Here is a 16,639-nt window from a genome sequence, read left to right as displayed (position 1 = left end):
ACAGTCTTTTGTTTCGGTGGTGGTGGTAGTATTTTGGTTCCCCCACTACACACACACACACACACACACACACACACACACACACACACACACAGGGTTTCTCTGTGTATCCCTGGCTGACACTTCAGAATCTTGACAACTATGAGCACCAATCCCTGTGTATTCCAAAGGGATTGGAACCAAAGCCCTTTGAATGTGGGTCCCTTACCCTCAACACTCACATCCCAGTCCAAGGTCTACGTGTGTTGAACGCTTAATCAATTCATTTATTCATAAGTTGCTCTTCATATTCTGCAGTGTGTTGACAATAACACATTACCTTTTAATGGGTGAAGAAAACTGAAGTCCTGAAATTAAGCACAGGAGAGCTAGGGCTAAAAAAAGAAAGGAAATTAAAGTTTATTTAAGATTTCTGTTTTATTCTGGTACATCACAAGGTATTATCCTATTGGTCTATTATTACTGTTATAGTCCAGGCGAAAAGTTACAGACCACCACACATATAAGGCCAATTTACAGCCTTTTATTTAAATCAACGACTAAGAGCAAACTCTTGCCCCAAAGAAACTCTCAGCACCAAAGCTCAGGTTACAACATGTCTAAAGAGAAACCAAAGTGACCTTGTCAGGTGTAGGTCAGGGGAACCTGTGGTATTTGTTTTGACTATATATTCAGCAGATATTTTGGTTATGCATCTGAGCCGTGGAAAGTCCCAAATATGCTGGCAAGGCGGACTTGACCGTTCAGGTCTGGTAGGGAACTGAAAAGGTGCCCCATCATCAGACTGTTCAGGTCTGGTAGGGAACTGAAAAGGTGCCCCATCATCAGACTGTTCAGGTCTGGTAGGGAACTGAAAAGGTGCCCCATCATCAGACCGTTCAGGTCTGGTAGGGAACTGAAAAGGTGCCCCATCAGACACAAAAGGGAGTCGGGGAATTCCGGTCAGGACAAAATGCTGTCATCTTAGTCACTTCGCTCCCAGTTTCTTGTAGTTACTTTTCAAATATGAAGGAGCAGGTACTGAGAAACAGCCAGTTCATTAAGCGGGGCCCAGTCATTACACCCAGGAGGAGGGGAATGCAAAGACCCACGGTCCTGTGAGGAGGGTCTTAGCATGGATTCCAATCAAACCAGCTCTGGAACCAGGAATTGTTGCCTTTTTATTTATCATTTATAAGGGCCGACTGTACTGATGGTTAGTCAGCCATAACTCATCAAAGGAATCAGATAATTGTTTAACTAAACCTATTTTTAGACAAATCTGAGCTAGTAAAAGTTAGTGTCTGAGTCCAGTCCTGGGGAGTCGCTGGAGGTAGCCCTCTAGGGAACATGGCCAATATTATTAGGAGGAGAATTGGAAGCAGGGTTGGGTTGAACTGGTGTGCCGGTCCCATACAGCCGATGGCAGGTCACCACAAACTCAAATGTCAGTCTGAGTGAGCGACACTAAGGGCACAGCGGCTGCTATTTGCCTCTATTGTTTGAATCATTGAGAATGTAGATGCAGACTCTCAGATCCTCCACTGGGCAAGAGAACCCATTCCTTGGCATGTGACACATGGGGAGTAATTCGTCTTTTTTGTTTTTTTATTTTATTAATTTTGTATGTGCATTGGTGTTTTGCCTGCATGTATGTCTATGTCAGATCCCCAGGAATTGGAGTTAGAGACAGTTGTGAGTTACCATGTTGGTACTGGGAATTGAACCTGGGTCCTTTGGAAGAGCAGCCAGTGTTCTTAACTGCTGAGCCATCTCTCCAGCCCTGTAATTCATCTTTTATATGATGAGGGGTTTTCCTGGCCTGGCCAACACAGCCAGAGACATGAGCAGCAGACTTCTGGCAAGTCTTACTTCCCTTACATCTTGATCTTGTAAAATGAAGCTAGCGTGCAGTTTACTCTGATGGGGTTTATGTCCCATCCCAGGGAACGGCACTACTTGACCCTGGGGATGTCCTGCCATGAGAGTGTATTGTAAATTTAACCCTTTTTACTCAATCACGTATTCTTCAAAAACCAGGGTGGTTTTTTGTTTGTTTTTTTTTTAATGGTTTTTTCGAGACAGGGTTTCTCTATGTAGCCCTGACTATCCTGAAACTTGTTCTGTAGACCAGGCTGGCCTCAAACTCAAAGATTTGCTGGCCTCTGCCTTCCGAGTGCTTGTAAAAGAATGCTCTGAAACTCTTTTCAGAACCCCTGGCTCCGAAACTCAGGTTTCTTTATATTAGTTCACATTAAACAGGCTTTACTTTAAAGTTGTTTTGAGTTACTTCAGGCCTAACTTGAACAGCGCACACAGAAGATGGAATAAAGGGAACTATAAACTGTGCTCTCCCTCCAAGCTTGTCTGTGAATGAAGTTCATGTGTACTTAGCATGACTACAGACAGAATTCATGCTTGGGACTGAAGTAAGCAGCTTGCATCCCATCTCCCGACCCAGGTTTTAGTGAGCTAAAACAGCATGTGAAATTTAAATATATCTATATTATCCGTACTCAAAAAGTATTTGTTTTTCTATAACTGAGAAGTAGAAACAGAAACAGGAGTCTCTGGACTTGGTGGGGCAGGAACAAAGGCAGAGCATTGACACAGGGCAAGGGAGTGTCCCATCCCACCCTCCCACCCCCACCCCACCCCCCAAAAAAACCCCAAACTATATCAGAGGAAGCAGGCTTGGAGACCCAGCTGACCTAGCATAGCTTTTGTCTGCAGTCTCCTGCCCAAGCAGGGCAGCTGCAGGGACTCTCCCACACAGAAAAACTGGCACCCATAGCCACTCAGAGGTGGAGTCCTGGACTCATAGGCTGCCAGGATTTCTGGGGTCTCTATGGAGGTAGAGGGGGGGGATTGCTCTGCTCCTGCCCACATTGTGACCCCTGCTCTGGTGACCCCCACTGCTAGCACACACCGGTGCCACAGGCCATCCTGCCCCAGCTGGGACCTTATCATGCAGGACGTGCTCCCTGTGGGCTCAGGGAGCCCGTTGGGAGGAGGGCAGGGAGTGAACTAGGTTCTGGCTCTTTGGGGGCCAGAGTGGGAGCTGAGCAATGAGGATAAGAAGGGTTGAGATCGGCCGGGCGGTGGTGGTGCACGCCTTTAATCCCAGCACTCGGGAGGCAGAGGCAGGCGGATCTCTATGAGTTCGAGGCCAGCCTGGTCTACAAAGCAAGTTCCAGGAAAGGCGCAAAGCTACACAGAGAAACCCTGTCTCGAAAAACCAAGGGTTGATATCAAACTCAGGGTCAGAGACCCTGGGAGAAATAGAGGAGGGTAAGCTGGGAAGAAGGGACCAGGTGAGGAGAACAAGGGGGCAGGGAACTTGGGAGGGAAAGGGAGAAGCAGATGAGGATTCCCCAGACAAAAGACCAAATGAAAGAGGGATGGAATCAGAAGACAGAATTTGCTAGAACCACCAGTATAATCCTGTTTACAGCATCACTTTTTCCTGTGGCTTTTTAATTGGTATTTTCTTTGAGACCCACATTACTAGGATAGTTGTGAGCCATGAGGTGCCCCAGTACTGCAGAGTTAGGGTGAAGGAAGGACCCTGCACGTGTGCTTCATTTACATGGACTATGTTTGTTGTTTTGTTTTGTTTACACTTTGAAGTTTTGTTTTTTGGTTTTTTTGTGACTTTTTTTCCTTTTATTTTATTTTACAATTTTTTTCCTTTTATTTTATTTTACAATTGTTTTTTGTTTTTTAATTAATAATGAGCTAGAGTTAATTAGTAACTGGCTGAGCAGTTAAAAGCACTTGCTGCTCTTGCAAAAGACTGGGATTCAGAGGATCACAACCATCAGCAACTCCAGTTCCAAGGGATCCCACACGCTCTTCTGGTATCCAAGAGCACCGGACATGCATGTGGTACACACACACACACACACACACACACACACACACACACACACACAGACAAAATACATAAAATAAGTAAAACTGCCAAGAATTTTTGTTTTAAATTAGTAGTGAAGACTACAGTCTAGCTGGGCAGTGATGGCACACGCCTTTAAGTCCAGCACTCAGGAGGCAGAGACAGGCGGATCTCTGTGAGTTTGAGGCCAGCCTGGTCTACAGAGTGAGTTCCAGAACAGCCAGAGCTGTTACACAGAGAAATCTTGTCATGGAAAAACAAAAACAAACGAAAAAAGATTACAATCTGTATCTTCCTTTGTCTTGGTTCTTATGAACCAATGGCTGGGTTTGGCTTGAGTGCTCTCATCTTCTATATTTGGCTCTAGAGGAAGCACCTGCAGCTGAGATACAAGTGTGCTGTGTGACAGGGAGCAGACAGCGGGGGGCACTTCTGCGTCCTCTGCCTTCTGACGCCTCTCACGGTGTCCCTCTGCACTCCGCAGTGTCCCTCTGCACTCGGCCTGTGCCCTTTCCTCTCGTCCCTCCCCGTCACTCCATTCTCTTACTCCCCCATCCCCAGCCGGCTGCTTATGGAGGGAGCTTGGTAGTCTTCATACCAACTTGACCAGCTGAAAACGCTGTCCCCACCTCGGCAGATGGGTCACTTTGCTACTTACTAGGAAGCTATAACAGTAAATGGCTGAGTTCAATACTTTTTTTGTTTGTTTGTTTGTTTGTTTGGTTTTTGGTTTTTCGAGACAGGGTTTCTCTGTGTAGCTTTGCGCCTTTCCTGGAACTCACTTGGTAGCCCAGGCTGGCCTTGAACTCACAGAGATCCGCCTGGCTCTGCCTCCCGAGTGCTGGGATTAAAGGCGTGCGCCACCATCGCCCGGCCAATACTTTTAAGCAGATTTTAATCTTTTCACTGTAATAGCCACAAATTTAAAAAAAGTAGTTCATAAATACATGTTGCATTCTTCACTCTGCAGACAAAGGTCAGCACATACAGGAATTATGGAACTTCTGAAAGCACTTCTGTGCCCTGGCATTCTGGGCTATAATTACCAGTCTCTTCGGCACACTCGTGATAACGCCATACTGCTTTCCCTCGAAACTCAATTTACAACACAGGCAAAGCTTGACAGCCTGGCTTCTGCACAGCAGCCTGGCCTTCCCACAGCTCACTCTCGGCACTCAACACCCAAGAGAGCCACCATCTGCCTGGCTTCCAGTGTCCTGTGAGAAAATACTGGCACCAATTTTACTTCCCCCGAGACTTGAAGGAGAGTTTAGGTGCAGATATTTGCAAACAGTAATATTAGCCATATGTGGCGGAGTAGGAAGTAGAACTTTTGGACTTTCAATCTGTTGAATTTGAATAAAATACTGTTCAGGAAGACATGTCTTTTAAAATCCTGAAATGGTAGCAATTTTCTGTTATAAAAATCACCCACCTCGGATAGGTAGAGACAAAGACATGTTAATTAATCATTGCTGAGGGAGTAAGCTTGGGGAACATTAAATGGGGGTCATTATTAGAAGTAATCATTAAGTAAAGAAACAGTAGCTGGGTTTGGGGGGCTGCAGGTCTTTAATCCCAGCATTTGGGAGGCAGAGGCAGGTGGATCTCTGTGACTTGGAGGCCAGCCTGGTCTATAGAGTGAGTTCCAGAGTTCCAGGACAGCCAGGGTTGTTACATAGAGAAACCTTGTCTCAAAACACCAAAGAGGGAGAGAGAGAGAGAGAGAGAGAGAAAGAGAGAGAGAGAGAGAGAGAGAGAGAGAGAGAGAGAAAAGAAGAAGAAGAAGAAGAAGAAGAAGAAGAAGAAGAAGAAGAAGAAGAAGAAGAAGAAGAAAGAAAAGAAAAAGAAGGAAGGAAGGAAGGAAGAAAGAGAGAGAGAAGAAAGAAGAAAAAAAAGAAAGAAAGAGAGAGAGAGAGAAAGAAAGAAAGAAAGAAAAGAAAGAAAGAAAGAAAGAAAGAAAGAAAGAAAGAAAGAAAGAAAGAAAGAAAGAAAGAAAGAAAGAAAGAAAGAGGAGGGAAAATAGAGGTACATATTTGTGGAGATCACTAGTGTGCAGAGGAAACTAGTCTTCCGGGCTGAGGGCGCCATAGTGACAGAGCACTTGCCCGCCGCAGCAGCACCCTGGGGTAGATCCCAGAACTAGGAAAAACAAAAGCAACCGGATCCCAAGTCAAGCATGGTTGTACACACCTGTAGTTCCAGCACTCTGGGAGGCTGAGGGGAAGACTGCAAGCTCCAGACCGCCTGTCTGAAACAACAAATCAGTCTTCAAATTCAGTAAAACCTCCTGACAATAACACACTACATTTAAAGTGTGTAAGGTCTTAAACACCAAGAAGACAGGTCATTGCAAACGCTCTGATAATGATAAAGAACCAGAAAGTGCAGTGAAGAATCGAATGGAATTGTGTGAGGAAGAGACAATTCATCTAAACAACATTTTATATAATTTGTGATACAAATGCAAAGATTTAAAGATACAATTGAAATGGACTTTATACCATTTACATGTATAGCAGTGTACATTAAACAGTATTTTAAATAGTATGGTTGGTTGGTTGGTGTTTTTTTTTTTTGTTTTTTTTTTAAGTTTTCTGCATGTAGGTACATGCACCATGTGCATGCAGTGCCTATGGAGGCCAGAAGAGAGCATCAGACTTCTTAGAACTTGAGTTAAATAATTTTTCAAAACTCATAATCAAGTTGGAAGATACATGATACACACACACACACACACACACACACACACACATTTTTTTTTGTTTTGTTTTGTTTTTTTTTCGAGACAGGGTTTCTCTGTGTAGCTTTGCGCCTTTCCTGGAACTCACTTGGTAGCCCAGGCTGGCCTTGAACTCACAGAGATCCGCCTGCCTCTGCCTCCCGAGTGCTGGGATTAAAGGCGTGCGCCACCAACGCCCGGCTGACACACACACATTTATATATGCACACATATGAATATATGAATGTATGTGCATGGAGGATTCAAGAAAGCTTCCCTGGGGGATTATAATCTTCATCCACCACAATCTCCCCTCTCTAGCTCTGTAACAACTACATGGAAAACAAGGTCTCCCAATTATAAGGATTACTTAGAGTGTATATTTAAAATACAAATCTCTAGCTTTCCACAATTTTGATTCAGGAAGGATGAGTTAGGGGTGGGAATCTGTCACATTAAACATCCTAGGAAATGGTTAAGGCCTAGACAATGAAATCAGACAGGACTCTGTGGGCTACAGTGATTGTTCCTCACACACTGAGCCCCAGGTAAGCCCCTTTCCCACTAGATGGACGGACAGAGGTCTCTCCAGGTGAGCCACGTCTCTGCACTGCTTTGCAGGGAGGGGAAGCAGAGCCTAATTACCGCCTTACTAAAGGTCCAGGATCACCACCCGCTTATGGCTGTCTCACTGAAGAGGGTTGAGACCCTGGAGCTCATCTTCCCAGTGTTGGAAAGGAAACCGCAGGCAGCCTGGGGAGGTTAGTCTGGGTGGAGGTCTGATTGTCCCGCTGTACTTGAGCAACTCCAGAAGAGCCCCCACCCCCCATTCCTAAAAAGTCTACTCATTTTATGATTCTGTTTAGAGAAATTAGAATAATTCATCTGCCCCAGGAGCAGGACGGCTGGGGGTCAGGCAGCGGGGGAGACATTAATGGCTCCACCTGCAGTGTGGCGGTCAGCCATCTGCCATGGGAAGCCAGTCTTGCTGGGTCTTGGGGGTATCAAAGCAGCACCAAAGGGCAAACTCATGGATTCTCAATCCTGGAAGAGATCAATGTCATCACAGGCAACAGAGAGCCTCAGACGTCAGATATGCCTTCATGAGCCAGTCAAGTCACAGTACAGCTCATGGTCAAGAATAGTTCTACAGGGGCTGGAGAGATGGCTCAGAGGTTAAGAGCAGTGTTTGTTCTTCCAGAGGTCCTGAGTTCAATTCCCAGTAACCACATGGTGGCTCACAACCATCTGTAATGAGATCTGGTGACCTCTTCTGGCCTGCAGGCATATATACAGGCAGAACACTATACATAATAAATAAAAATTTTAAAAAAGAATATTCCTACAACCCTAACAAGCATGTCCAGGTTTGGAAGTGTGGTGTGCCGAGGACTCCAAAGGCTGGAGCACTTGTCTATTACGTGTGAGGAGGCCCTAGGCTGGACTGACGCTGAAGGAAAATGGGGCTCAATGAAAGGATAAATGGAAACTGGGCATACACCTTTTATTCCAGCACTCAGAGCACAGACGCAGGCAAACCTCAGAGTCTGAGGATAGCCTTGTCTACATTGTTCCAAGGACAGCCAGGGCTATATAGTGAGACCATGTCTCAAAGAATAATAATAATAATAATTGTAGCTCAATTTACAAAATGATTTACCTCCATTTGCATAAAATTAGAACTGAGTAATCAAGAGAGGTTTTGCTGAACAGTCAAGGCTGGTTACATTAGCCTGTGGCCCAGCTGCAGAGGGGCCGAGGCAGGAGGATCAGTGCACCCAGAGGTTCAAGACCAGCTTGAGTAACATAGAGACTCCACCTCAAAAGGCTGTTGGTTTTTTTTTTTACTTTTTATTAAATGGATCTAACATAACCAATAAAACAGTGATATATACATATCTATGTATACAAATATGTGTGTATATATGTGCTATACACATATATATGATAAATATCATTTAACTATGAAAGGCCATACTACTTTCAACAAGAGACCATTCTGCTCCCAGAAAACTAAGCTGTGAGTCTGTTACCAAGTCATCAGCATACAAACATGCTTTTAGGTTGGTAGCTGACATCCCTGAAGGGTGGGCTAGCAGTGGTTATAAATGACGCATATCAACCGTGAAACACAGGGTGTGCTTGATTACAAACTACGCCAGTCTGCTTGGTGAGTGCACACTGTATTTTAATCGTCACAACAGCCCCGTTTTCATGAACTCTGTGTAAACCGAGTTGGCATACAGCCCATACATAACAGTATTGCTGTGGCTTCTAGTCATTTCGTATTTAAGGATCCAAAATACATTATGTTCACAAAATAACACTTGGTAAATATTCATCGGCTTTGATTTATGCTCCTTTGAAAGCACTCCATCCTGGTCACTCACACTAATCTCCATGACCACAGTTAGCGAAGATGGGGAGTCAGTCTGGCCACTACACAGAAGCACTTGACTCCAAAAGCAAAACAGGCAGCCCTGCTCTACAAATCTTCACGTTCTCAACTCCTAAAACAAACAAAAATGTTCTAGTGCAGCCACTGTAGCCAGGAGTTTGACCTTTCTGTTTATTGTCACACTTGAGCATAAACACACATCTGCACAATGCATTACGCTAACTCCCGGACCTAAGACAAAACACAAAACGAATGTGAAGATATGTTGCAATTCTAGTCACAGACTCAAAAACCTCACCATGCAGATGTAACTCCTGCATCTTTGGAGGTCATTGTCACACAAGGCTTGAGGGAGTAGTCAGTATTAGCATATGAGTAACTACAGAGTGCATTTATGATCAGGAACGTGGGCCCTAGGTCATAGGATTGTTTCTGCCTATCCCCCAAAGAATCGCATGCTCTTGAAGTGATAGGCTTTTAAGGCACATTTCAACAAAAAGCCATTATATAACCAGCTTAAAGATGGAAGCTCCACGTCTACCTGGTAGTTTTATGTGGTTTACCAGATAGGCAAGTGTCTTATCTTGAAAATAAAGTCTTATTAAAAACTCGATTCTCTGTCTGTTCAAAGAGAAATACTTTGTAAAAACTACTAAGAAAAGGAGCCAGGATACTAGCTTAGTAGAGAGCTGCCCAACATGCATGAAGCCCTGGATTCAATCCTCAGCACTGTACAAACCAAGCGTGCTGGTGTATCCCCATAATCCCAGTACTTCAGGAAAGTGGAGGCAGGAGGATCAGAAGTTGGAGATCGTTCTTGGCCAGCCTGGGTTACCTCAGACCTTGTCTCCAAAAAGCAAACAAACTGTGTGCTCTCCTCTCTCTCCTTCTCTCTGGTGTGTGTGGGATTACTCTTAAGAGCAGCCCACCTCCATCCAGCCTGTTGGCAGAGACCTGTGAGGGAATAGCTCTGAAAATTAAGGAGAACAGAAACTTCTCTGGGACTCCAGGCTCCTAACAACTCATTCGGGTCTCTGCACAGGGATTGTAAGGAAGGAGCCATGATGCCTTAATGATTACTAGAAACCCCCTTAAGACGGCACAGACTACTGGAGGGCTCAGATCACAGCTTCAGTCATCCATTTCATTCAGTTACCAGCTTCAGAAGACCTGCCATAGCAAGATGGCGCACACCTTTGATCCCAGCACTTGGAGGAAACAGAGACTTGAGACGTGGATTTCTGAGTTCAAGGACAGCCTGGTCTACATAGTGAGTTCCAGGACAGCCAGGGCTATAGAGACCCTGTCTCAAACAAAACACATACACCCTAAAAACAAACACAGACAGACTTGGGGAAGGGGAAGCATGAAGATGGAAGATGACACTTAAAAGTGGGATTGGTGGGGCGGCAGTGGCGCACACCTTTAATCCCAGCACTCGGGAGGCAGAGGCAGGCGGATCTCTCTGAGTTCAAGGCCAGCCTGGTCTACGCAGTGAGTTCCAGGATAGCCAAGACAGTCACATAGAGAAACCCTGTCTTGGTGGGGGGGGAGGAGATGAGCTTTAGGGACAAGTTGCAAGAGCAGCTCTGATGTCCCCAGGAGACTCTGCTTTAAAAAGACCTTTTCTAGTGCCATGCACACCCGACAGTGCTAACCTTTGGAATGGCTGGGTGCAGGGCTAGATTAAGGACTCTCAATTCCCTGTTCATGTAAAAAACAAACAAACAAAACAACGGCTAACTTCTACCTTAGGCTGTCCTTTCCCCCTGGCCACAAGCTTTCCTGTGCCTTCCATCCTGCAGAGCAAGTTGGTAGTAAGCTGAACTTGGCAGGAGCAGGTGGAGGACATGAGGCATAGTGTCACAGATGGAAGCGGGATTCAGGTAACCAACGGAGCCACCAAGGACTAAACTCGATAGTGGAGACCAAAGATCTGCTCTACGCCGGTGGCCACGGTGCATCAACAACTGGTCCTGAATGAAGACTTTAAACACAGCACAACACCAGGCCATTCACAGGAGCCAAATAAAACACAAGCACCAAGTGCATTTAGTCTGAGTGGCCAGCGGCCTACATCCTGGGCAGGTACAGAAGGACCTCCAGAATTTCCATGCTGTTTTTCCCTGTCTCCTCTAACAACATTCATAGTTCTTTATACTGATTGGCATCATTTTAGAAATCTGGTCCCAAAGGTTCATTAGAATAATACAGCAAAAAGAAATCACCTATCTAAATAAAGTGACTTCAAAGATGTGTTGAGGTAAAGAGCTTCCTAAAGACGCGTAAGTAGGGAGGCATGGCCACGCGGGCACAAACTTAGATGTAAGCCTGGCACTAACATTTCCTACAAAACTCATTACCAACAGGAGGAGTTCTTCCTGCTCCCAGCCCTGACCCACTCCTGCTGTACTGAGAAATGATTCCCCCCCTCGATAATTGGTAGCAAAGATTCCCCAGTTTACAAAAAGTCATTAACAGTGTGTTACTTTGGATTAATTTCCGACTGCCACATGGACTACAGTATGCACGTCCTCGACACCATGTACAGAAAAGAGTTTAGAAAAGTCATCTTATCAAAGTTAACCTCAACGAGAAAAAAACATGAAAAAGGTGCAAAATATGTACAGTTCCTGGCAGTTCTCACACGGGATTTTTCTATCGACATAAACGTTTACATTTACATAATGAAAGTACAGTGGGGTTCACTTTATTGTTATTGTACAGGTTTCTGCTCCGAGGTGCTTATTTTGTTTTAAAAAGACGGTATTTTTTTCCTTAACAAATCTGTCAGTGTCCCAGGCTCCCCCTTCCTTCCTGTAGCGCCGTGTGGCTCGGCACCCTCGTTGCACATGCATGCGTGGGTTCGGCTCCCCTACAGCAGTCCTCTAGGGGTCCCGTTGGGAGTAGTCCCTTTCTTCTTCTGCAACCGGCTCTGGGCTTTCCGGGATTTCACCATTTTCATCCTCACCTCAAAAACTTCATGGATGGCCTTCCGGAAGCAGTGAAAATTATAGTCAATGAGGCCTGCAGGAGAAGACAGAAACATTTTTAAACACACGAGAAACAATCTGTCGTTCCTGTCATCCGTCGCCAGTAGGGGGCAGCAGAGGCGCAGCCATCATGTAACAGGCCTAGGTCTCAAGAATGTCAGGTGCTCTTGCTGAAGACCATTCCAGAAGCTTCCAGAGGATTTGCCACATTTCCAAAGGTGTCTGTGCCCCAAAAGATCTGAAAAACCACTGAACTGCACTACCTTAATCATTCAGATTGAAGACTAGTTGTAATTAAGATCAATCAGGGGCTGCCAAGACGGCTCAGCAGGTGTTTGCTCTGCAAGCCTGAAGGACCTAAATTCCAGCCCCAAACACAATGAAGGTGGAAAGGGAGAACCAACTCCACACACTCTATAATAGAACAGCAAATTTTATTATTTTCAAAAAGGGCTGGCTTCACAAGCCTGACAACTTAAATTCCCCAGAACCCATATATGAGTTCAAGGCCAGCCAGTGCTACATAGTGAAACCCTATCTCAAAAATAACTAAATAAATAAGGTAGGGAAACAATAGAAAAAGACACCTCCAAACACATACGCATACACACACATTAAATATGAGCTAAGGGGCCAGGTGTTGGTGGCGTATGTGATCCCAGCACTCGGGAGGCAGAGGCAGGCAGAACTTCGAGGTCAAGGCCAGTCTGGCCTACAGAGTGAGTTCCAGGATAGCCTGTCTTGCTGAAACTTCACACATGCCCATTTCCCTACATTCCTTAATTGTAACATAATTAAACTCAACAGCTAGTTGCTAGTTAGTTTACTATATGCTACAAAACCTGCCTGTCATCAGAGATTGTGGTTTCCTAATAATTTACCAAAGATCTCTATGATCAATTCCTACTTAAACTTAGTTGCACACAGCCAGATGTTAAAATGAATGGCGGAAGCTAAAGGTGCAGCTGGATTTGTGCAGTGTGAAGCATTTAACCTTAGAAACGTAGTGGAAACCCTGATATGAATTTATTAGAGATTCCCCGGGAACAGACAGAAAACATGCACTATTCGAGCGGGAAGGACACCGTGGCATTTCTGTGTGGGACACTTGCCCGTGTGCACAAGCTCGTTCCAACTAGAAACTGCAAGACTGTCAGTTCCCAGGTCACATGTTGTCAAAGGGAGCTCGAAGATTATTGACTACTTTTGCAACTTTTCAGTTAATTATAAAATTGGTTCAAAATGAACAAGTTCTCTAGCCTAGCTCAAATGTTCCTAAACTTTAGAACCGGCTGCCAAGTGAAGTTATACATCTGTGTGGCCCTTGTTTCCCTTAACTTCCAAAATCCACAGGCAATAAATACCAAGCAACAGTAAATGTGGGAAGAGATGTAGAATGTGAATGTGAATGTGAATGTGTGTGTGTGTGCGTGTGTGTGTGTGTGTGTGTGTGTGTGTGTGTGTGTGTGTGTGTGTCTATGCACACACGTCAGAGAGCCTAGCTCCACATCTTTCTTTTTTTTAAGTAGATTACAGTTTAGTTACAACATTTCTCCCTTTCCTTTTTCACTAATTGTTACTTCATGTATGTATGTATATACATGTATGTTCCCAAACATAGCCTGCTCTGCTCAATCCATATATGGCCACCTGTATGTGTATTTTCAGGGCTGACCATTTGGCAATGGACAGCCAATGGTGTGCTCGTCCCTGGGAGGAGCACCTCTCCTGCTCCCTAGCTAGCCATCTTTAGCCCCGACAAAGCTGGTGTGTCAGATTTTGACAACGCCGCCTACATTTTTTGGGTCTGAGTAAAATCTCCTGTATAGCGAGTAAGAAGAACACAGTACAGGCCCTGTCTCTCTTCATTTGTTGACAGGGGATGCTCAGTCAGTACTGGGACTGAACCTACAGCACCACGCACGAGAGGCGCCTCTACCACCGTGTCCTGGCCGAGTCCTGCTGCCTATCTTCCCAAAGGAAGCCCATAATCTAGTAGATCAGCTGTTACTCCTTCCAGAGATGGAAATAAGGAACAAAAGATGAACACTCTTCAGAGTTTGGAGAGAAAATGACACAAGTCATTGGGAGACACACAGCCTCAGGGGTGGACATGCAAATTTAAATGAAAAGCAACTTCCCAAAACAGTGAAATTCAGGAGTGATAAGAATAGAGCAAACTGGACATATTAACCATAGAGTCTGGAAGAAATTTTGTTCATAGTCACTGGAAGCCACCAAAACAGGCCTAGCCTTTTGAGCTGAGGAATCCCACCAGTGCTGTTGATGGAGTGGGGGCGGGGAGCAAGTGCCCACAGGATGCTCCCTGGGCACACTGGTCAGCCAGTCTAGCCAAAAGGTGAGTTTCGGCTTCAGTGAAGGACTCTCTGTCTCAAGGGCATAAGGCAGAGTGACCGAGGAAAACACCTGGCCTCTGTCTGCTCTTGGCATCCACACATATGGATGCACACAAAGACACCACATACTATACATGCATACACCACACCTAACACATGCAAATACCACATATACCACACGAATACAGCACATACAACACACATATATACCACATATGCCACACGAATACAGCACATACAACACACACATACACACATATATACTACATATACCACACGAATACAGCAATACAACACACACATACAACACACATATATACTACATATACCACACAAATACACCACATACAACACACACACCACACATATATACCACATATACCACACAAATACACCACATACAACACACACACCACACATATATACCACATATACCACATGAATACACCACATACAACACACACATGCACCACACATATATACCACATATACCACATGAATACACCACATACAACACACACATGCACCACACATATATACCATATATACCACACAAATACACCACATACAACACACACATACACCACACATATATACCACATATACCACACGAATACACCACATACAACACACACACATACCACACATATATACCACATATACCACACAAATACACCACATACAACATATTTATACCACATATACCACACAAATATACCACATACAACACACATACACCACACATATATACCACATATACCACACAAATACACCACATACAACACACATATATACCACATACACCACACGAATACAGCACATACAACACACATATATACCACATACACCACACGAATACAGCGCATACAATACATGCATACACTACAGAGAGAGCATGCAAACTGGCTTTGTTACAGTGAAGCCATCCCAACAGTTCAGCCAGTTTTGTTGAGAAGGAAGGGATGAAGTAAAGAGAGGGAAAAAAGATCTCAGAAATGTAACACGAGGCGTAGCTCAGATGCGAAGTTTCATCTTGTTCCTTATGTTTTCCTTAATTTTGGAACAAATTTATCATGAGCATTCCTTGCTCACAGGACAGCAGAAGCTGCAGCAGTGGCTGTAACCACTGCGCTTCCTGGCTCGCCTTTGCGATGTTTAGCTCTGCATTCGGTACCACAAGAGATCAAGCCCAAGACAAGCTCTGAGCCACCCGCAACACTGTTAGCAGTCGTAAACTACACCCTAGCTACCAGTCAACTACACCCTAGCCACGCTGGCATCATTGCAAAAAGTTTTTTTAAAAAATCAGTTAATTGCTTTTACTTAAAATATACACACATACCCCTCACCAACTGAACTTGACCCTTACAAGTCATGTTTAGAGCAGTATTGGTCATTCCTTCACTGTGTGCATCATGACACCATCCCTGCCATTTGGACACCAAGCAGACAAATGCCATCTACCTCTGTAATCGGGAGAGCGATGGTCACATGGTTTACCAAACACCTAGCGCTGTGGCCCAGGGACAGGCCCCGTCTGCAACACAGGCGAAGAAACCCTTTCCTGGTGCAAGAGCCTGGCAAAATAACAGCTGAGACCCATGGAGGATCTGGTTCTGTTTCCACCTTCTCCCTCTCGGCTGCACACCGGAGCCAGGTACACCAGGGCCAGGCAGGTCCAGACACCGGCTCCATCATACAGGCTCGCCTCAGGCCAAGGAGCTAAAGCCTAGAGGCTTTGCGGGCATGCCATGTCTACACACACCCACCGGGCAACAGAGGCAGCATGAACTGAGGCAGTCCTTTGAAATCACACCCAAAGTTACCTTTTCTCTCAAAGCTCTCCTCTCTGACAAAGCAAACGAGCGCCAAGAACTTTGTCACCTCTTTTAGATAAAGGACTGTTGTGTTATTCAGCTTTATAATGGCTGTGGACTCCTTGTCATACGGGGCTCCTGCTCCATCTTCTTTGAGACTAAATGGAGACAGAAACCAGAATGTATTTGACCTTCAAGAAAGAATTCCAAATTGCAACCCAGCGACAGACCCCCACTTCAACACACAGAAAACTATCACCCTAATAGGCTGTGCGTGCTTGGAGTGCCTTTGGGTAGAAGACCTCGGGAGCCCAGGCACAGGAGATGTAGCGGCTCCCACAGTCGCTCTCTTACCAACACAGTGAGAGGGTGCTGTGGCAGCTGGGCACCTCTCTAGGTGCCCGAGGAACAGGAGTGGAGGTAGAGGCAAGCCCTCGTGCCTTTGCAGCCAAAGGCATCTTGTCTGTAACAGGAGAAC

The 16,639-nt window shown here is 45.1% G+C and overlaps 1 protein-coding gene across 2 annotated transcripts in view; it reads right to left on the bottom strand.

The window, feature by feature from the left end:
- Positions 1 to 8,767: 8,767 nt before the first annotated feature.
- The window catches only part of Rragd (Ras related GTP binding D), a 38,180-nt gene continuing 30,308 nt past the window's right edge, over positions 8,768 to 16,639 (bottom strand). For both annotated transcript variants that reach the window (XM_076564026.1, XM_076564025.1), the window contains exons 6-7: positions 16,171 to 16,319; positions 8,768 to 12,021 (exon numbers count right to left, since the gene is read on the bottom strand). In XM_076564026.1, coding sequence (XP_076420141.1) covers positions 11,870 to 12,021; positions 16,171 to 16,319 — 301 coding nt within the window. In that variant the 3' untranslated portion in view covers positions 8,768 to 11,869. The remainder of the gene's footprint in view (positions 12,022 to 16,170; positions 16,320 to 16,639) is intronic.

Source organism: Peromyscus maniculatus, chromosome 2 (genome assembly GCF_049852395.1).
Source record: "Peromyscus maniculatus bairdii isolate BWxNUB_F1_BW_parent chromosome 2, HU_Pman_BW_mat_3.1, whole genome shotgun sequence".
Lineage (NCBI taxonomy): Eukaryota > Metazoa > Chordata > Mammalia > Rodentia > Cricetidae > Peromyscus > Peromyscus maniculatus.
This window is presented reverse-complemented; position numbering and strand designations above follow the sequence as displayed.